The sequence below is a fragment of the Argentina silus genome, assembly GCF_951799395.1.
Source record: "Argentina silus genome assembly, chromosome: Y".
In the NCBI taxonomy this organism is placed as follows: Eukaryota; Metazoa; Chordata; class Actinopteri; order Argentiniformes; family Argentinidae; genus Argentina; species Argentina silus.
In genome coordinates, this window is record NC_139654.1 from 28,157,346 (window position 1) to 28,179,851 (window position 22,506).

A 22,506-nucleotide genomic window follows, 5' to 3' on the forward strand; every position below is an offset into this window, starting at 1 on the left:
TCCCGTGCAGGGGGGGGGGAGTAGGTTGTCGGCCGTCGTGTCCCCGGTCTGTGTCGGGCGTATGTGGGGGGACATGCAGCGTTCGGCCTGTAGAGGGAGCTACAGGACCGTGGCCAGAGTTATGTTGGCGAGGCTCTGTTGCACACCTGTTGCAAATGAAGCCTCGTTGACTAGATGCTTAAGATGTGTGTGCCTCTGCTTTTTCAGTAGGTGGGCTGGGAACGTAGAGAGACAGAGAGACGGAAACTGGAAAGTTGGCGAGTGGGTTTTGGAGAGGCTGGAAAGCCTAAACACGAACTTTGGAACGTGATTAACTTTGTGAAAATAAACGGGACTATTCCCTTTAGCGAACACTGCGTCTGTCTCTGTGTACAACGGACCTTGTTACAGTGTCTATTAGTTAGTATACATATATTAGTTAGCCAGTGGAGTTTTTGTACAGGCATTTCTACATGATTTTTATCTGTGAGACCTGGAAAGGGTATCCTCCATTCTTAAACCTGCGTTGGCTCTTGATTACTTCTCAAATGTGTTTAACTCTGTTGTAGATAAACATGCTCCATATAAGAGATTAAGGGTGAAAGAAAGAAGAGCAAATCCTTGGTTTACACCTGAACTACAGTCATGAGAAAAAGTTAGGACACCCCCCAAAATATTAAGTTATTCTTTTAAAAATATGGACATATCAATATTTTATCTTCTTTCTAACAATATCTTGTGGCGCCCGCCCCGTGCCTAAGCCCATGCGCGAGTGTGGGAAGGTGGTAAATGGAGTGTATATATCGCCTCGCTTTGTCTCTGCTGTTTCTGCTGTCCCTCTCTTGCCCCGTGTTGTCTTTGGCAGGACCATGTATGGAGTTCCTGCGCCCCAAGGGGCCACAGCTGCCACCCGTGGAGATAATCACCGTATGCCCATACATGGAGTTCCTGCTCGTCAAGGCACAGCTGAAGGGCATCAGCAGGAGCAGCAGAGACCGTACAAAAGGAGCCAACGGAGCACCCACTGGAGGAGAGTTGCTACGGCGAACCAAGGAGCAGTTAATGAGAGAGAGAATAAGCCGAGTCACCATTGTCCAGTGTATGACCCCTGACCATAGGAGAGCCCCCTTTGAAGCCCGACCCCGAGAACGTCCGAGAGCCCGCTACGTTGCCAACCTTCGCCTGTCTGACTACCCCGCTGCCGCCCCGACCTGGAACGTAAGAGGACCACCCACCGTGTACCGAACCCCCCTGCTATCTTCACGACACGACGCCTTCTCACCCCCACCCTCTCTCTATCATTTCCCTCTCCCCGCTAACCGAATAAATATCTTTGATTATAATTCTGGTGTGGACCTCTCTGCTTACACTGTGTTTGGGTCCGTGACGCGCCCGCACACCCCGGCGGCCGTCACAATCTATAGATAAAGGGGATGTAATTGAACAAAAAACAATGAAAATGTAACTTTGTAATCATTTATTTAACGAAAAATTAACAATAATGCCAATTCCTACTGTGGAAAAAGTTAGGACACCCTATGCCCTAATAGCTAGTATTGCCCCCCTTGGCTGAAATAACTTCAATTAGAGGTTTTTTATAACTGTCTACAAGTCTCTGACATTGATTGGGAGAAGGTTTTTCCCACTCCTCCTTGCAGAATTCTTTCAGCTGTGTGATGTTCGAGGGGTGTCTTGCATGCACAGCCAGTTTCAAATCAATCCACAGCATCTCAATAGGATTAAGATCCAGGTTTTGACTTGGCCATTCCAGAACTCTCAATTTCTTTTTCTTGAGCCATTCCTTGGTAGATTTACTGGAATGTTTTGGGTCATTGTCATGTTGCATGGTCCACATCCGCTTCAGCTTCAACTTTCGAACAGATGGTCTCACATTTTCCTCAAGCACCCTCTGATACAATACAGAATTCATAGTGGATTCTATGATGTTGAGCTGACCAGGCCCTGCTGCAGAAAAGCAGCCCCAAACCATGACATTTCCACCCCCATGCTTCACAGTTGGTATGAGGTTCTTGTTCTCAAATGCTGTCTTGGTTTTGCGCCAAACATGTCTACTCTTACTGTGCCCAAATAGTTCAACTTTGGATTCATCTGTCCAAAGCACATTGTTCCAGAAGTTCTGGTCTTTCTCTAGTTGTTCTCTGGCAAACTTTAGTCTTGCCCTGATGTTTTTTTTGACAGCAGGGGTTTCCTCCTTGCACACCTCCCATGTAATGCAAACTTGTTCAGTCTCGCCAGGTCAGGTGGGAGTAGCTCCCTGGATGACGAAATGTAGTTCTTGAATGTTATTGGTGTAAGTAGACAGGAACTAGAAGTTTGTTGAATGGAGGGCGTTGACCTATGTGATGTCTATAAAAAGACAGGTAGCGGAAGTGGAAAAACTTTGCAAATTTGAACGGCTTCGTATTCTCTGTGAATAAAGTCTCTGAATGAATCAACAGCTCTGGTTAACGGTATGTTATTTCAAAATACCATTATTTAAATTCTACGACATAATTGGCGTCACGAACAGGATTGGATAAATAAGGCTTGCATCGTGAACTATCATTGAGGAAGGACCCGGACGATTTATACAAATTAATGAGCTCAAAATAAGGTAAGCAGAATTCCTGCTTTTAGTATAGAAAATTTGTATAAATCGTTCTGGATTTCCGGCCTCCACGGTAAGAAACTAGCATAAGTCTTACCAATAAAGAAACCAAATTTAGGATTTGAACTAGAGCTGTTGAGGATTTCAGAAAATGTGCATGCCGTAACTGTTAATAACTGTAAATAAGGTAAATCCTGTGGGTACCGCTGTGATATTGAATAAATATTATAGGGCTGAACGGACGGAAGAGCTTAAGATAACGCCAAATTAGATCAATATTTCAGGCCTGCTCGGGTAAAATGTACATTTTATGGCTTACCGCTGAAATTGAAATTGATTGATTTGGGGCTGGATAGTAAGCTAAAGAGTTATTTGAGGTCTGTACAGGTGTATACTAATCTGTGGGTACCGCTGTCATATTAAATAAATATTACAGGTCTGATCGGGCAGATTATTGCATGGATACCGCTGAAATATCGTTGATGTGTAGTTTTAGGGAAATATTGCTGTGTATATTAGTATTGTGACGTAAGCGGCCGTAGATGGCAGAAGTACTTGTTAGCGCTGTGTCATAACAGAAAAGAAATAAAAAATCGCTGTGTCGTGTGGTGATGATATTTGTAAAAATTGCTGTGTCGTGTTGTGAAAATGTTTGTAAAAATTGCTGTGTTGTGAGTGTTTGTGAAAGGCGCTGTGTTGTGTTGAGAGAGTGATATTTCGTTGTGCTGTGTTATGTTGAGAGAGATATTCTGTATAAACACTGTTGGTTGGAAATTGAGGACTACAGTTAGTATATAACATAAGAGAAGACAAAAGTCTAATCAATTAGATATATTATAGAGATTAGGTATAGAAGAATAAAGAGTATACATTTTTAGAGAACGGGTCAATGTGTGAACTTTTCAGGCCTCTCAGAGTACAGAATAATGAGAATATAGTATGATATATAGTATATCTGTGTATACGGAATTGGAAGAAAGCCATCGGTGCCTCTTAAAGGAAACGTAAGATACTTCTTGTAAAAACTAAATAATCAAAAGTAAGAATAGAGACAACCCTTTTGGGGAGTCGGAGTGAGAATTGTGAGAGACAGTTGAGATAAGTGGAGAGACGTTGAAGGAAAAACGGGAAGACCGCCATCTTGAAACGTCATTCGAGTTGGGCGGTATTGTTGTAAAAGGGGGAGGGAACCAACTGAGTGGGTTGAGTGCGTTTTATAACAATAGACTTTACAGCAGTTAGGTTTAGGATGAATGAATGAATAAATAATGAAATAAATAATGAAATAAATAAATGAGATAAAATAAGAATATTTTATTACATAAGTATATGCTGAGTGAAAGTGATTCTTAATTGAAGAGATTCATGTCAAAGATCACACTGATTTAATTCACATTCTAGGGACACAGACACACACACACCTCACATTCACACCCACTCTACACACACATACCCCCTCCCCCTCATCCCCACTCATACACACACACACACACATCACACTCACACATAGACACACATCTTATATAGTCATACACACATCACATCCCCACTCATACACACATCACACATTACACTCACACATAGACAAATACACACAGTTGTTGGTTATACCTATATTTGATTCCCAGGGTGTAAGACACCAATTGTGATTAGGATATCTCAAGCTGATTCCAAAGCTGTTTCCTAACATATTTCTTTAATTTTACAGTGATATCCTAGATAACCAATAATACAATATTGTTCTCTTTTGACAAAATTACAGAAAAGAGTGAAAATTAAGACATTTTACAATAACCCTAAAGAATAATTACTGCAAAAGGACAAATGGAGAAAGGGATTACCATGGTAACTCCAGTAGAAATATTAGAGAATAAAAACCCTCTTTTAAATAAGCAAATAAAAGAGATGTCAGAAAAATGGGAAAAACGAACCAGTAAGAATTATACTAAGTGGCCTAAGGAAGGGACATTTGATGTTGCAGTGTGTAAGGAAATGGGAACACTGATAAGAAACCACAAACCTCGAGAAAATTCAAGAAAGAGACAGGAGAAAAGAAAGAGACAAATAGACATGTTGAAACTGTTCAAAGCAGAAGGGGAAGCAATGTTAAAGGAGGCTAGAGAGCTAAGGAAGTTGGAGAAGGGCACAGGGGAAGGAAATGTGATGCCCCCACCCTATAACCATGGGGAATTCTCTGTGTTATCAGCAAAGGTACACCTGGATGGGAATATAAAGTTGGAAGAGGAAGATGAGGAAGAAGAGAAGGGAAGTGAAGTGAGAAGGGGATCAAGACGCCCCCTAGAGCTTGATTGTTATGCAGGATTAAAAGAAGCCCTGAACCAGGTAGACAAAGGCGGGTGGAGGTCAGAGTCAAGACAAGAGAAGAGGACAAAACCATTGGAAGCCGGAGTAAGAGAGAGAGGAAAAGGGAAGGAACCAAGCGCATGCCGAACAGAGAAACAGCTATACAGCACACCCAGAGATGAGGGGGCAACCGCCTGGGGACCCAGAGATGACCCGAGGTCCGGTGATGAGGGACAGGAGGAGAGGAGGTCTGGGATAAGCCAGAGGGAGATAGACCAAGCACAAACAATTGATTAAATATTTAGTGACTGGAAAGAAAATATTAGGAGAAGACATAAGGAAGAATCCAGGGCTACTGAAGGAGAGTTGAGGGATAGGGGAAAGATAGGTCACCCAGACAGATATCAGTGCCCCATCCTGATAAAAGGAAATCAAGGACACTACAGTCATGAGAAAAAATTAGGACACCCTATGAAAACCTTTGTCTTCTTCAACATATTCAAACATATGGACATTTGATATTCATTTGAACAATATTGAAAAATTGAGGTAATATAACTAAACAAATACAACTGAAACTAATTATTTAAAAAATGATTGGTAAAATGTAATTAATAGAAATGCAATCTTCTTGTGAGGAAAAAGTTAGGACACCCCCACATTTAGTTCCACTTAAAATGCCTAAAATTATAATAAAGAGCACCACATCAGGTGCAAATGATTAGAACAGCGTTACAGAGGATTTTGGAGGAGCCTGTCCTATTTAAACCTCAGATATTTAGTTTGGTTTGCTCTTGATTGTTGAAGTGAGTTGCATCACCATGGCGAGATCAAAAGAGCTCTCTGAGGCCTTCAGAAGAAAAATTGTAGATGCATATGAGTCTGGGAAGGGATATAAAAAGATCTCCAAACTATTCGAAATTGGCCATTCCACTGTCCGGAAAATAATTTACAAGTGGAGAACATTTAAAACCACCACCAACATGGCCAGGTCAGGCCGCCCAAGCAAGTTCAGCATAAGAGCTGACCGAAAGATGCTTAAAGAAGTCTCCAACAATCCCAGAATGTCATCACGAGACCTACAGGTATCTCTTGCCACAATTGATGTCAAAGTACATGCATCCACCATAAGAAAGAGACTGAACAAGTTTGCATTACATGGGAGGTGTGCAAGGAGGAAACCCCTGCTGTCAAAAAAAAACATCAGGGCAAGACTAAAGTTTGCCAGAGAACACCTAGAGAAAGACCAGAACTTCTGGAACAATGTGCTTTGGACAGATGAATCCAAAGTTGAACTATTTGGGCACAGTAAGAGTAGACATGTTTGGCGCAAAACCAAGACAGCATTTGAGAACAAGAACCTCATACCAACTGTGAAGCATGGGGGTGGAAATGTCATGGTTTGGGGCTGCTTTTCTGCAGCAGGGCCTGGTCAGCTCACCATCATAGAATCCACTATGAATTTTGTATTGTATCAGAGGGTGCTTGAGGAAAATGTGAGACCATCTGTTCGAAAGTTGAAGCTGAAGCAGATGTGGACCATGCAAAATGACAATGACCCAAAACATTCCAGTAAATCTACCAAGGAATGGCTCAAGAAAAATAAATTGAGAGTTCTGGAATGGTCAAGTCAAAGCCCGGATCTTAATCTTATTGAGATGCTGTGGATTGATTTGAAACTGGCTGTGCATGCAAGACACCCCTCGAACATCACACAGCTGAAAGAATTCTGCAAGGAGGAGTGGGAAAAACTTTCTCCCAATTGATGTCAGAGACCTGTAGACAGTCATAAGAAACGTCTAATTGAGGTTATTTCAGCCAAGGGGGGCAATACTAGCTATTAGGGCATAGGGTGTCCTAACTTTTTCCTCAGTAGGAATTGGCATTATTGTTAATTTTTCGTTAAATAAATGATTACAAAGTTACATTTTCATAGTTTTTTGTTCAATTACATCCCCTTTATCTATAGACATTGTTAGAAAGAAGATAACATATTGATATGTCCATATTTTTAAGAGAATAACTTAATATTTTGGGGGGTGTCCTAACTTTTTCTCATGACTGTATGTGCCCTGGGGTATGCAGGATTTGCAGGGAATAGTTAGCGGATTACCTGACATACAGTGGGGGAAATAATTATTTGATCCCCTGCTGATTTTGTTAGTTTGCCCGATTACAAAGAAATGAGCGGTCTATAATTTTTATGGTACTTTTATTTTAACAAATAGACACAGAATATCAACAAAAAAAGTCCAGAAAAACATATTATATAAAGTTATGAATTAATTTGCATTTGATCGAAGGAAATAAGTATTTGATCCCCAAGCAAAACATGACTTAGTACTTGGTGGAGAAACCCTTGTTGGCAAGCACAGAAGTCAGACGTTTCTTGTAGTTGGTCACCAGGTTTGCACACATCTCAGGAGGGATTTTGGTCCACTCCTCTTTACAGATCCTCTCCAAATCCTGAAGGTTTCAAGGCTTTTGCTTGGCAACTCGAAGCTTCAGCTCCCTCCACAAATTTTCGATAGGATTAAGGTCTGGAGACTAGCTAGGCCACTCCATGACCTTAGTGTGCTTCTTCTTGAGCCACTCCTTTGTTGCCTTGGCCGTATGTTTTGGGTCATTGTCATGCTGGAAGACCCATCCACGACCCATCCTCAATGCTCTGGCTGAGGGAAGGAGGTTCTCGTCCAAGATCTTACGGTACATGGCCCCGTTCATTGGCCCCTCAATGCAGTGAAGTCGTCCTGTACCCTTAGCAGAGAAACAACCCCAAAGCATAATGTTTCCACCTCCGTGTTTGACGGTGGAGATGGTGTTCTTGGGATTGTAGCATTCAGCATTTCTCTCCCTCCAAACACGAAGAGTCGAATTTATGCCAAAACGTTAAATTTTGGTCTCATCTGACCACATCACCTTCTCCCAAGCCTTCTCTGAATCATTTAAGTGTTCATTGGCAAACTTCAGATGGGCCTGTACATGTGCCTTCTTGAGCAGGGGGACCTTGCGGGCACTGCAGGATTTCAATCCGTTACGGTGTAGTGTGTTACCAATGGTTTTCTTGGTGACTGTGGTCCCAGCTGCCTTGAGATCATTACCAAGCTCCTCCTGTGTAGTTCTGGGCTGATTCCTTACCCCACGAGGCGAGATCTTGCATGGAGCTCCAGGCCGAGGGCGATTGATGGTTATTTTGTATTTCTTCCATTTTCTAATAACACCAACAGTTGTCTCCTTCTCACCAAGCTTCTTGCTGATGGTCTTGTAGCCCATTCCAGCCTTTGATGTCCACCTGGTCTCCTGGAGTTCTCGGATTGGGCAGGGGTGTCTCCGGCTCCAGCTGCTTGTCTTTTTCCTGTGAACATATAACTTTGTGTATCTCAGTTAATCAATTCATATATTGTTTCAATTCTATCTGCCGTTGTTCAAGCGGTGGTCCTTTGTAAGGTCCTCGTATTGTTAGCACTGGCATGGGTCGACCCGTAAGCATTTCATGCGGTGTTAAATGCGTGTTTCTGTTAGTCTGCATGCGATAATTCATTAATACAAGTGGCAAGGCATTTACACAATTAAGCTTTGCGCTGGCATATATCTTATTCAGCTTTGTTTTGAGGGTACCATTTATTCTTTCTACCATTCCTTGTGATTGTGAATGGTAGACACAACCCAATATTTGCTTTATTCTTAACTGCTGTATGACTTGTTCCACAGTTTTCTGAATAAATGCTGCACCGTTATCTGAGCTAATCTCATTAGGTATTCCAAATCTGGGTATTACTTCTCTTGTTAGAAATGTTACCCCTGTTCCCTGCTTCTACCCATCTGCTGAATCTATCTATATCAACAAGCATGTATCTTTTCCCAATGACCTTTTTTATCATGTCTCCATAGTCCATTACCAAATTTGTAATTTAAATGTTTTTAATTAATTAATCTATAAGTTTAAATGCATTTCCTACCATTGCCTGTACATAGGGTGACCAATACCCTTGGATTTTTATCTTTCTCACAACTTCCCCCCTTGCGCAATGGTCAAAACCATGCGCACCAGTGATCAAAATCCCCAGTAGCCCAGTAGGCGCTACTATAGTACCCTCATATGATCTCCACAATCCTGTAGAGTCCACCTTCGCCCCCCTTCGGAGCCACATGGATTGCTCAAACGGCCCTGTAATCCGATGCATGCGTATTATATCCTCTAGTTGCGTTTCAGTTCTACTAATTGATTATCTGACTTTTCTTTCACTTGAACCTGTCGTTTAACCAATATGGCTACTTTCTGTGGTATATATTATTTTATGAATTCCTTGCCTGCAGAATGTTTTACCAATGGGTTACTTGTTTCTTTCCAATTACTTTTTAATGCGGTTCTCATCATAGGTCCCAAAACTCTTGCTCTATACCCTTTATTTACCATTAATGACCCATGATGAGCAGCATTAGGTCTATTACACCATTTTTGTACAAATTCTGATTCATCTATTTGCATAGCTGCCCCCTGTTTTCCCCCTATAATATATTGTGACATTAATGGGACAACCAGATTTTTGGTTTGCTCCTGCCAGATTTGTTCTTGGCAGGAGTTATAATTTAAGTCAAATCGTAGTCTCCTTGCATCTGCCAATTGGGCTTCAATAAATTTTCTCCATCTTAACCAATTTTGCTCTATTTCATAATCTATTTCCCTTAACCAGTAAACATTTGCGCTAGCAGTTATTGGTATTTCTTGTATCTTTATTGCCATATTATCTACATATACACCTACTGGGGAACACCATATTTTCATCCCCAGCATGCATAATGCATCCCTCCTCAAGAGATTTACCGGAGTCTGGCAAGAGATCAGTATGGGCAGGGTTGTGGCTCTATCTCCTATCTTCTATTTGAACCTACAGCATTGGTTCTTGATCAGCTTCTGTGGTTAATACTGGAAGCTAGTAACCATAATTTAATCCCCTATATGGATTGGCCGGTCCTTGTGGAGGCCTCTGCTGCTGCTGACCATAGCCCTGTTTACTATTCTCCCTCTTCTTCCATGGATTAGTTGTACAATTCGTTCGGTTGTGTCCTGCTTGGTGACATCCCCAGCACACACCTGGTGGACTTAGTGGGTCTGTCCTTAGGACCCTTCCTTGGGGTCTCTGTCTGTCCTTCCCTGGCTTAAACTGCTGGGGCTGCTGGGTATACACCTGAACTACAAGTACGGTGGGTTGCTCTTGTCCCTGAGGTCTCAGCACTGGAAGTGGTTCTGGTGTGGCTCTGTATGGAACTGGTTTCTTGGTTTCGGCGCCCATTACGCCTTGTGCCTTCTTTTTGTTTCGTTCTGTGAGTTCCCCCAGCTGGAGCTGTGTTAACCTTCTCTGGTCCTCCTTTTCTTGCTCCTTTAGCCTTGACTCATCCTTGTGTGTTTTGGACATGAGTCCCACCACATCCTCTAACCTGCTTTTCACCGGAGGGGACATGGCATCTATCACTGCGGTTCTGAACAGTGTTGTCATCAGTGGGTCTCCCTCTGGGTCTGCTTCAGTCTCTAGTTTCCACTTCTTTAGTTGCTGGTGCAGGTATGTGGCAGGATTCTCAGTCTCTCCCAGTGGTTCTCCCTTCAGGGTCTTAATATCCAGCCTCTGTGGATACTCTTCTCTCAGGGTTGTCCACATCTCATTTCTGGTCTGGTCAAATGACATCCCATCGGCTCTGGTATTGCCCGTGGCTCCTCCCAGTCCACAACTTATGAGGATGTCTTCCATCTTTGCCACCCCCAGTACCTTGGCCAACAGGGCTTTGAGGTCTCCCACCGCCAGTAGTTTCCCTGCAGTCTCTTCCTCAAAGCTTCTAATCCATTTACCTGCTCCATCATGTATGTTAAGTAATCCGCTAACTATTCCCTGCACATCCTGCATACCCCAGGGCACAGTGTCCTTGATTTCCTTTTATCAGGATGGGGCAATGATATCTATCCGGGTGACCTATCTTTCCCTATCCCTCAACTCTCGTTCAGTAGTCCTGGATCTTTCCTCATGTCTTCTCCTAACACTTTCTTCCCAGTCACTAACTATTTCATCTACTGTTTGTGCTTGGTCTATTTCCCTCTGGCTTATCCCAGACCTCCTCACCTCCTGTCCCTCGTCACCGGACCTCGGGTCATCTCTGGGTTCCCAGGCGGTTGCCCCCTCATCTCTGGGTGTGCTGTATAGCTGTTTCTCTGTTCGGCGTGCGCTTGGTTTAGTCCTCTTCTCTTGTCTTGACTCGGACCTCCACCCGCCTTTGTCTACCTGATTTAAGGCCTCTTTTAATCCTGCATAACAATCAAGCTCTATGGGGCTTCTAGATCCCCTTCTCACTTCACTTCCCTTCTCTTCTTTTAACATTGCTTCCCCTTCTGTTTTGAACAGTTTCAACATGTCTATTTCTCTCTTTCTTTTCTCCTGTCTCTTTTTTGAATTTTCTTGAGGTTTGTGGTTTCTTATCAGTGTTTCCATTTCCTTACACACTGCAACATCAAATGCCACTTAGTATAATTCTTACTGGTTCGTTTTTCCCATTTTTCTGACATCTCTTTTATTTGGTTATTTAAAAGAGGGTTTTTATTCTCTAATACTTCTACTGGAGTTACCATGGTAATCCCTTTCTCCATTTTTCCTTCTGCAGTAATTATTTTTTAGGGTTCTTGTAAAATGTCTTACTGTGGGGGGACATGCAGCGTTCGGCCTGTAGAGGGAGCTACAGGACCGTGGCCAGGGTTGTGTCGGCGAGGCTTTGTTGCACACCTGTTGCAAATAAAGCCTCGTTGACTAGTGCTTAAGATGTGTGTGCCTCTGCTTTTTCATGAGGTGGGCTGGGAACGCCGGAGGTTTCCGATACGGACGGCTGGAAAGTCGTGAGAACTTTAAGACAGGCTGAAAAGCTAAGACTGTGTATGAGTGTGCAAATAAACGGGACCAAATCCCTCACTAAAATACTGCGTCTGCCTCTGTGTACAACAGACTTTGTTACATTGGCGCCCAACCTGTGACACAGAAATGGAGACGCTGACGACGGCCATAGAGAAGATGGCGCTGATCTTCTCTATGGCTGCAGCAGAACCAGCAGGTCGCGGTGGGAGAGATGACAGCGGCGAGGGCTGAGGATCGTGCCCTCCTCCGGGACCTTGTCGGGGCCGGCGGCCGGGTCGGCACAAGGCTCCCCCAAGATCCACCTCCAGAAAATGGGGGACCTGGACGACCCGGAGGCGTTCCTCGTGGTATTTGAGGGGACGGCGAGGATCTCGGGGTGGCCGGACGGAGAGTGGGCCTACCATCTGCGGCCCCTCCTGTCAGGGGAGGCGCAGCTCGCGGCCCACAGCCTACCAGCGGCCGCCCAACGGGACTACCCGTCCCTGGCCCGGGCAATTCGGGACCGCCTGGGCCTCACACCGGAGGAGCACCGTCGCCAGTTCCGGGCCCTGACTATGGAGGAGGGGAGCCGGCCCTTCGCCTACGCCCAGCGGCTGCGGGACAGCGCGTGGCGGTGGCTGGACCCAAGGAACAGCTGGGCGGAGGAGGTCGGGGACCGGGTAGTTGTAGAACAGTTTCTCACAGGGCTCCCGGCCCGAACCGCCGCCTGGGTCCAGTACCACCGACCCCAGGATCTCGCGGCCGCCGTGGGATTAGCAGAGGACCATCTCTCCCCCATCGCCAACGCACCCCGAGCGACAGGGTTGGCGATGCGGACGGCCGGGCCATGTGCAGGCCGAGTGCACGGTGATGGAGGTGGGGCAGGTCGTCCGCATCGGCGACATACCGTGCCCTCCCCCCGGACCAGGAGCGGCGTATCGTGTTCCGGTAAGGATACAGCATGATACGCACCAGGCGTTCTTGGATTCGGGCTGCATGCAGTCCATGATCCAGGAGCGCCTGGTTCAACCGGGGGCATTGTTGAAGGCGTCGAGGGTGTTGGTGAAGTGTGTGCATGGGGACATTCACGAATATCCTGTGGTCGCTATCGAAATTCATAATGAGGGGAAAAAACATAGTGTACAGGCGGCGGTTAGCCCACGCCTCACGCATCCCCTGATTCTAGGTGTAGATTGGGAGGGGTTTCCTCAAGCGGTAAAGCGGGCTACCGGGGTGCGTGCACGACAGAGAGGGAGGTGTGAGGCGTGTAATGTGCTCTGTGCTGAGGCGGCGCCTCGCGACACTGCCGGGGAGGTCTCAACCCGAGATTTCACCGCCGAACTATCCGCTGCTAGGCGACTTCCCCCTCGAGCAGTCTCGTGACGAGACCCTAAGATTGGCCTATGACCAAGTGATAGCAATTGATGGTACTTTGGTACGGCCAGACACAGTGCGCGCCCACCCCTATTTTGCGATTATCAGCGACAGGTTATACAGAGTAAGTCGTGACTCACATAGTCAGGAGGAAGTAACCCAGTTGCTGGTTCCCCGCAGCCGCCGCGAAATGGTCTTCCAGGCGGCTCATTTCAACCCCATGGCGGGCCATCTAGGGTATGACAAAACACTGCACCGTATAATGGCTCGATTTTATTGGCCGGGGATTCGGGCAGAGGTGCGTAGGTGGTGCGCTTCCTGTCGGGAATGTCAGTTAGTAAATTCCCCGGCCATTCCACGGGCCCCCTTGCAGCCCTTACCATTGGTCGAGAACCCGTTCGACCGCATTGCGATGGATATTATCGGGCCATTTGAGCGGTGTACACAGGGTTATCGATTTGTGTTGGTCTTGATAGATTACGCCACCCGATACCCCGAGGCAATACCTCTGCGCAATATCTCTGCCAGGAGTGTAGCGCAAGCATTGTTTCAAGTCATCTCCCGCGTGGGAATCCCGAAAGAGATTCTCACCGATCAGGGCACTAATTTTATGTCACGCACCCTCAAGGAACTGTATGGATTGTTGAACATCAAGGCGATTCGAACCAGTGTTTACCACCCGGCCACTGACGGCCTTTGTGAGCGGTTCAATCGGACCTTGAAGTCAATGATCCGGAAGTATGTCCACCAGGATAGTCGGAATTGGCATAAATGGCTAGATCCCCTGTTGTTTGCGGTGCGGGAAGTTCCCCAAGCTTCCACCGGGTTTTCCCCGTTTGAATTACTCTACGGGCGTAAGCCCCGGGGTGTCCTAGACCTGCTTAAAGAAAATTGGGAGGAAGGGTCTAGCGACAGTAAGAGCGAGATCCAGTACGTCCTCGACTTGCGCACAAAGCTCCACGCCCTAGGGGCTATCTCACGTGAGCATTTGCTGCAAGCCCAGGAGCGTCAGAAACGCCTGTATGACAGGGGGACTACCCTACGAGAGTTTACACCGGGAGACAAGGTGCTCGTACTGTTACCCACCTCCAGCACAAAATTACTCGCGAAGTGGCAAGGGCCGTTTGTGGTCACACGTCGCATGGGGGACGTGGATTATGAGGTTGTACGCTCGGACCGGGGGGATAGCTTGCAGGTGTATCACATCAATCTCCTAAAAAAATGGAATGACGTGGTCACGGTTGCTCTGGCTACGGTAATTCCGGAGAGAGAGGAGTTCGGTCCGGAAGTCCCAAAATCGAAAGTTAGCACTCCGGTCGATATTGATAACCATCTCTCTGCTAGCCAGGCCGCGGACGTTGCAGATTTGCAGCTTAAGTTCGCTGACGTGTTCTCTCCCCTGCCCGGTCGGACTACGCTCATCGACCACCATATAGAAACGCAGCCGGGTTTAACGGTGCGCACGCGTCCCTATAGGTTGCCGGTGCACAAACGAGACGTTGTGTGCAGGGAGTTTGAAGCCATGCTGGAGCTGGGTGTGGTCGAGGAGTCCCGCACTGATTGGTGTAGCCCCATCGTGCTTGTCAACAAGCCAGATGGGGCTATACGGTTCTGTGTGGATTATAGACGGGTTAATGCGGTCTCCAAGTTCGATGCATATCCGATGCCCCGGGTCGACGAGCTCTTGGACCGGCTTGGTACGGCCAGGTACTTCACGACATTGGATTGCACGAAGGGATACTGGCAGATTCCACTCTCGCCGGTGTCCCGGGAGAAAACGGCATTCTCCACTCCGCTCGGGTTATTCCAGTTCACCGTGCTCCCTTTCGGGTTGTTCGGAGCCCCAGCCACTTTTCAGCGCCTCATGGACCGTATTCTGCGGCCGCACGCCGCCTATGCTGCGGCCTACCTAGATGACATTGTCATTCACAGTGACACCTGGCCGCAGCATGTGCGGAGTGTGGCTGCTGTTCTGCGGTCCCTGAGGCAGGCGGGGCTAACGGCCAACCCGAAAAAGTGCGTGATCGGGCGGAGGGAGATCCGGTATCTGGGGTACCACTTGGGACGGGGGGAGGTGCGACCGCAGATTGAAAAGACTGCGGCCATCGCCGCCTCTCCCCGGCCCAAGACAAAGAAGGAGGTGAGGGCCTTCCTGGGGCTGGCGGGATATTACCGCCAGTTCGTACCAGGGTTTTCAGAGCTGGCCAGTCCCTTGACGGACCTCACCCGGAAGGGTGCCCCGGATCCGGTCCAATGGTCGGGCCAGTGCCAGGGGTCGTTCGAGGCCCTTAAGGGGGCTCTTTGTGGAGAAACGGTCCTGTATGCGCCTGATTTTAACCTCCCTTTCTCCCTACAGACGGACGCGTCGGATAGAGGGCTGGGAGCAGTGCTGACCCAGCGCGTGGAGGGGGCCGACCGGCCGGTGCTGTACCTGAGCCGCAAGCTGTCGGAGAGGGAGGGCCGGTACAGCACCGTGGAGAAGGAGTGCCTGGCCATCAAGTGGGCGGTCGGCACCCTCCGCTACTACCTGCTGGGTCGCGCCTTCACCCTCTACTCCGACCATGCCCCCCTCCAGTGGCTCCACCGCATGAAGGATGTAAACGCGAGGATCACCCGGTGGTACCTCGCGTTGCAGCCCTTCAACTTTTCCGTCGTGCACAGACCAGGGGCGCAGATGGTCGTGGCAGACTTCCTCTCCCGTGCAGGGGGGGGGGAGTAGGTCGTCGGCCGTCGGTTCCCCGGCCTGTGTCGGGCGGTGGGGGTATGTGGGGGGACATGCAGCGTTCGGCCTGTAGAGGGAGCTACAGGACCGTGGCCGGGGTTGTGTCGGCGAGACTTTTGTTGCACACCTGCTGCGAATTAAGTCTCGTCGGCGAATGTTTAAGATGTGTGTGCTTCTGCCATTTCAGTAAGGGAGCTAAGCTGGAGAAGGCGAGGCGACGAGAGCAGAGCAGAGCAGAGCCGAGCCGAGAACCGAGAGAGAGACATTGAACGAGGCTGGAAAGCCAAACCGTGCCAGCGGAACCCCTTGTGAATAAACGGGACGAATTCCCTTATCGTTATACTGCGTCTGCCTCTGTGTATAAACGGACTGTGTTACAGGCGGCCTAGCAGAATAGTCTTCCTTGATTCAGATGGAAACACTGCGTTTGAGTACAGGGTCCCCAAAGGAGAGTCGGACATGGTAAGAGACTAGCATGTTCTCTGTTTCTAGGTAGACATTCACATTTCCTGTGTCTGTGTTTTTGTTGTGTGTGGAGGGGGGGTTGTGAGTGTAGACAGAAGTACCATGATAAACGCTCTCTCTCCGTGACTCTCCAGTCAAACTCCCATAATGTCTCCTCCCATAATTCACCCTGCAATAATGAACACTGCCATAGTCACACACACACTCTCACAGCATTGCCTCAAAGTTGCTTTACAGTTTTTAGAATGTTGTTCGTACAAACAATGTTTGATTACTTTAAATAACACACAGAGTCAGTCACACTTACAAACAAATAAATGCACACATGGCTGACTAGGCTCACTCACTCACTCACTCATATGAGCACACTTACAGTATACACATAGTCACAAACATTTAGCACAGTCCTGTTGATTTTATTGGGTCAAGTGGAATGGTGCAACTGCTGGACTGTGAGGCAAAAAGTATTGTCACAGTCGGTTAGTTTTCCACAGAGGGATGGATGGAGAGAGAGAGAAAGAGGGGAGGGGACCGTTTATTTAAGAAGGAAGTGTACGTGTGTGTGTGTGTGTGTGTGTGTGTGTGTGTGTGTGTGTGTCTGTGTCAGGGGCTCATCACCAGGGCCTTAAGCCAAATTACACATGTCCTCATCGCATTACGTCAGAATGAAAAGCAAGGCAGTACCTGTAAATATAGGCCCAAATGGCCTTGATGTCTTATTATTTTAAGACAAATGTCTAGATCTGGAGGACCTTGGTGAAAAACTACCTTGGGGTGGCAGGGGGTTGGGGGGTTGCTGGGTTGCTGGTGTGATTAATTTCCGGGGATGTTTAGCCTGTGACATCACCCATGAGAGAGGGACGGAGTGCATTAATAATTAAAAGGGATCCTGGAATGTGAGGTGTTATGAGGTGTGCACTCGCTGCCACATTTCCTCCCCCCCTCTAAGGGAAATCTTTTTTTCTGAGGGTTCCTGTTTGTGGCCTGGGGCTGAGATAGAGTCCAGAGTCTTGCAGAGCTGATCTCTTCCACAGATGTGTGTGTGTGTGTGTGTGTGTGTGTGTGCGTATGCTGCATATGGAGAGTGTTTTGAGTTTGTATGTAAACTGTAACTATGGTAGATCACCACACACAAACCCATATGAATTGTGTTTCATACAGTAGAGATGACATACGACTGCCGCTTTGGCTCACCTTTGTGTGTGTGTGTGTGTGTGTCAGATCTGCGGGGTATGGAAGAACCTGCCCAAATCCCATGTGGGGGAGCTACATGCCGAACAACTGCGGGTCACCATGACAAGACGGGAGGAGATCAATGGCAAGATCATCAAACACAGAGCACTGTTTGCAGGTGAGTGTGTGCGCTTGCCCGTGTGCTTGAGTGTGTGTACTGTATATGTGTGTCTTTGTTTCTCTCTAAATGTGTATCTGCAAGTCTCAGAAAGCAGTCTCAATATTTACAAGGTGGGGATTTGCGTACATTTGTAAACATTTCTCTGAGGACATGTATTGAGTAGACCTTATACATATTGAATGGTGCATAGAGTGAATGGAGTGCAAATATGAGCAGTGGGCACGGGGTATACAGTAAGTGTATATACATGTGTGTTTATGTGAGGATGATTTATGTGTGACCCCACAGAGACATTCAGCTCCACTCTGACCTCAGAAGAGGAGCACTCTGGCATGGGAGGCATCGCCATGCTGACATTGAGTGACACAAAGAACAACCTTCACTTCATCCTCATCCTCCAAGGTCTACTGCAGCACAGAGAGAAAGGTGAGTTTTCTGTCTTTTGTGCTGCTTTGTATTGTATGTACCTTTGATGAAATTTAATTGACAATTCAAAAATGTCACTCACTGTTACGAACCCCCCCCAAATACTACGTCTAGGGATATAAAAGGGGGGAGAAATGTAACATACTGTATTTGTGTATGCGGCTGAGACCCGCTGGTGCGGTGGTAGTGCAACACACACAACTACTGAGTATAAAATGAAAATAAGACAGATTTATTAGAAATATATACAACAAACAACCAGACAACACGGGGGAAACATAGAGAGGGAACTAAGGGGAGGACGCTAGACGGCGCCAAATAAATGAAAACAAAAATAACCCCAAAGCTAATTTCTAGTCCTATCTGTTCTAACTACGAAACATCGGCTAACTAACTAACTAAATCTTGCCCGCCTACCCTAGACCCAAAATACAAGAGGTGGCGCCCGCCTGGGGAAACTAACCTAATGTATATAACAAGACCAACCTGCGTGATGGAGGTGTAAGCCCATGGGCGTCTTACCTGCCTAACTCGCCCTCCCCTGGGGCTAACTACAGGTGTGGCAGCGGACACAATGGTAGGACAGACACTAACAGAACAGTCGGATACGTGGATTACAATTGACAGATGAAAAAACCGCTACGATGCTACCACACCCCTCTCCCTTCCTGAAGAGTGCGCGGGACTTTTAAACAGAGACGGACGATGGTCTGATACGTGGATGGAGGCCGCCAGGTGAACCCATTGGTCGAAGGGCAACAGGGGGAGTGACGGACGAAACGATGATTGACAGGGGGATGAACCAATACCTGGGAGAGAGACAGAGGGAAAAACAAACAGACAAACGACACCACACGCACACAAATGTGGGGACGTAACACTCACTCTTGCCCCCTAGACTCCCCCTTGGTTCTCATCCGGGTGCAACTGCAGTACCATCAACACATCCTCAGAGAGATCCGCGCCAACGTCACAGTCCATGTGAGTAACACCTCACCCCCTGTGTGTGGCTATGTCATCTGTCCCCCCCCTCACTCTCACTCTCCCCTAGAAACTGATGTGGTTTTCCCACAGACAGAGAGTGTGGGGGGTGAATAGACAGATGTAGTAAGCAACAGAGGGGAATGGGAGCGGGAGAGGATAGGAGAGAGGATGAGATGGGATGCACACTCCTCACACATGTCAGTGGTTAGTGGTCTGTGGGATCAGAAAGAGGGAGGAAGAGAGGGAGGGATAATACACACACACACACACACATTACACATATACGATTATAGCTCCCTCGTTCCTGGTCTCTCTTGGCTCAATCCTGGCCATGGATTTATAGCACACAGACATTTATATTGAAATGAGGCCTGGGGCTATAAAAGTAACATTTATTCAGCATGGTCATACATCTGTCATATTAATTCTATTCTATCTGAAGTTCTGTTGGTTGGAAGGAAATTAAAGTGAATGCAATATGTGAGATATTAGCCCAATGCGACTCATATTGTCTGTAAGCTTGAATGTGTGTGGGTGTGCGTGTGTTTCTGTGTGACAGAATATACACTCACCAAACACTTTATTAGGAACACCTGTACACCTTCTCATGGTGGAGGTGGTGTAATGGTGTGGGGAATGTTTTCTTGGCACACTTTGGGCCGGTTAATACCAATCAATCATCGCTTGAATTCCACAGCCTATTTGAGTATTGTTGCTGACCATGTGCATCCCTTCATGGCCACAATTTACACATCTTCTAATGCATTCAGAGATGGTCTTCTGCATACCTTGGTTGTAACGAGTGGTTATTTCAGTTACTGTTGCCTTTCTATCATCTCGAACCAGTCTGGCCATTCTCTTCTGACCTCTGGCATCAACAAGGCATTTTCGCCCAGAGAACTGCCGCTCACTGGATATTTTCTCTTTTTCGGACCATTCTCTGTAAACCCTAGAGATGGTTGTGCGTTAAAATCCCAGTAGATCAGCAGTTTCTGAAATACTCAGACCAGCCCGTCTGGCACCAACAACCATGCCACGTTCAAGGTCACTTAAATCACCTTTCTTCCCCATTCTGATGCTCGGTTTGAACTTCAGCAGGTCGTCTTGACTATGTCTACATGCCTAAATGCATTGAGTTGCTGCCATGTGATTGGCTGATTAGATATTTGCGTTACCGAGCAGTAATAAAGTGGCCAGTGAGTGTACATTGTGTTGTTTACTAACATGCCTAATGAGCCAATCAGCCGATTTCTGCTAGCTGCTGCTTTGGACATGACTGCATATCCTATGGTTTTGGTTTGAGAGTGTGTATGAGTCTGTGCTAAAGAAGGCTTAACGCCGAGACGCGTCCATTGTGACTATGCTGATTATGTTACGGTTCCCCCTCCTGACCAACCCTCTGGCACCACCTCGAGGCTGCGGCGGTCATCACTGGAGCGTCTTCCCAGTCGACAGCGCACCTGGACCCGATCCTCAATCAACACACCTGCGACACATCCCCAATCAGCACCCTACATAAACCCTGCCTGATCTTCACTCCAGTGCCAGATCGTACTGTGTCCCACGATACCCCGTCCTCCCTGGTGTTTCCCCTCGTCGACCCTTCCACAGACCAAGCCCCCTCGCCTACTCTGTTGGATAATCCTTCTCTCCCCTACCCCTTTTCCCCCTCTATTATTAAATACGCCTTCGGGCTAAACCCCCACCATCTCTGAGCGCCGTCATTTGGTTCCGCTGACGTTCTAGTGTAACAGAACGATCTGGCCACCAAAATGACGGAACCAGACGGCTCAAGGACCCTAACCCGGGCAAGGAGGACGCTGGGGCCGCTGCCATGGACCATTCCTTGCTCACCCTCGTTCACCAGCACGGCACCCTCCTTAACCGGGTCACGGAGCAACTGGAAGCCGCCTTTCGGCTAATGGATGACCGGCTCCGTAGGCTCGAGCTCAACCCCTCCAATCTACCCCAGCCCACAACACCGGCCCCGTCACCTCCCGATCCAAGGTTAGCCCCTGGACCCAGTACCCCGATTCCCCCCGTTTTTCGAGAGCCTCACCTCACGCTGCCTTGTCCCTTTGGAGGCGAGTTCGATCTCTGCCGCGGCTTCTTGGCCCAATGCGAGCTCGCCTTCCTGTACCAGCCCAGCAGGTTTCGTTCTGGAGGGGACAAGGTGGCGTTCATCATTGCTCTCCTGACCGGTCGGGCGTTGAAGTGGGCCGTTGCTGCTCTGGGCAGCAATTCCGCCTTGGCAACAGATTATGGGGGGTTCAAGGCGGAGTTTTGTTTTTTATTTGATCACCCCCAGGAGGGCGCCGACGCAGCTGCGCGCCTCCACGTCATCCGCCAGGGGAGCCGGTCGGTGGCCGACTACACGGTGGAGTTCCGCACCCTCGCTGCAGAGAGCGGCTGGGGGGAGAAGGCACTTCTCAGCGCCTACAAGCGGGGCCTCGCTGACCACATTAAAGACTGGCTCCTGAAGAACCGCCCCTCTTCCTACCAGGAGCTGGTAGTCCTCGCCCTGGAAATGGACGACTGCCTGCGGGAGAGACGGCTCGAACGCGGTCCAGAGAGGACTGCGTCTCCAGGGGTGACCACCTCCCTCGGGCGTTCTCTCCCCAGTCCCCATTCCTGTCCTCCCCGAGCCCCAACCTCCACGCCTCCCACCCGGACCACCTCAGGCCACAGATCAGCCATCCCCGGCACTGAGGAGGAGCCGATGCAGATGGGCAGGTCCCGTCTGTCCGCAGCAGAGCACGAGCAACGGTTCCGGGACCAGCGTTGTCTCTACTGCGGGCAGACCGGCCATTACATCCGGGCCTGTCCAACCCGTCCTCGACCTCCGGAGGTAAAAGACGTGGCTTACCAGAGAGAGAGGTCCTGGTGAGCCATACCACCGTCACCCACTCTGGCACCTCTCCAACCCGGCTCCTACCCACCACCCTCCGATGGAACAAGGAGTCATACAGCCTGGGCGCCCTCCTGGATTCCGGGGCCGATTACAGCCTCATAGATGCCACCCTGGCTAAAGAGGCCGGGATTCCCCTGCTCCTCCTGGACACCCCAATTCAAGCTCAGGCACTGGACGGCCGATCCGTGGGCACCATCACCCACAGCACCATCTCTCTCACCCTATCGGGGAACCACAGTGAATCCCTCAATCCACAACACCCCTTGTGTTGGGTAGACCCTGGCTGGAGAGACACAATCCCCACATATGCTGGGCCACTGGGAGAATCCTGGGATGGAGCGTGGGGTGTCATGCCAACTGCCTCCGCTCCGCCTCCGCTCCACCCGGTCCCCCCAGACCAGTCGCCCCGTCCCCAGACTTGTCCAGTGTGCCCCCCATCTACCACCACCTGGCCGAGGTTTTTAGCAAGGAACGTGCCCTTTCCCTTCCCCCTCACCGCCCCTACGA

At 48.3% G+C, this 22,506-nt stretch overlaps 1 protein-coding gene across 1 annotated transcript in view; it reads left to right on the forward strand.

Annotated features, from left to right (window-relative positions):
- LOC310824057 (chordin-like) overlaps positions 1-22,506 on the forward strand; it is a gene marked incomplete at its 5' end in the record, with an annotated part of 53,240 nt that overhangs the window by 17,507 nt on the left and 13,227 nt on the right. Inside the window, 4 exon segments of the mRNA XM_083696945.1 lie at positions 16,240-16,321; positions 17,546-17,675; positions 17,967-18,104; positions 19,003-19,085. Coding sequence (XP_083553071.1) covers positions 16,240-16,321; positions 17,546-17,675; positions 17,967-18,104; positions 19,003-19,085 — 433 coding nt within the window.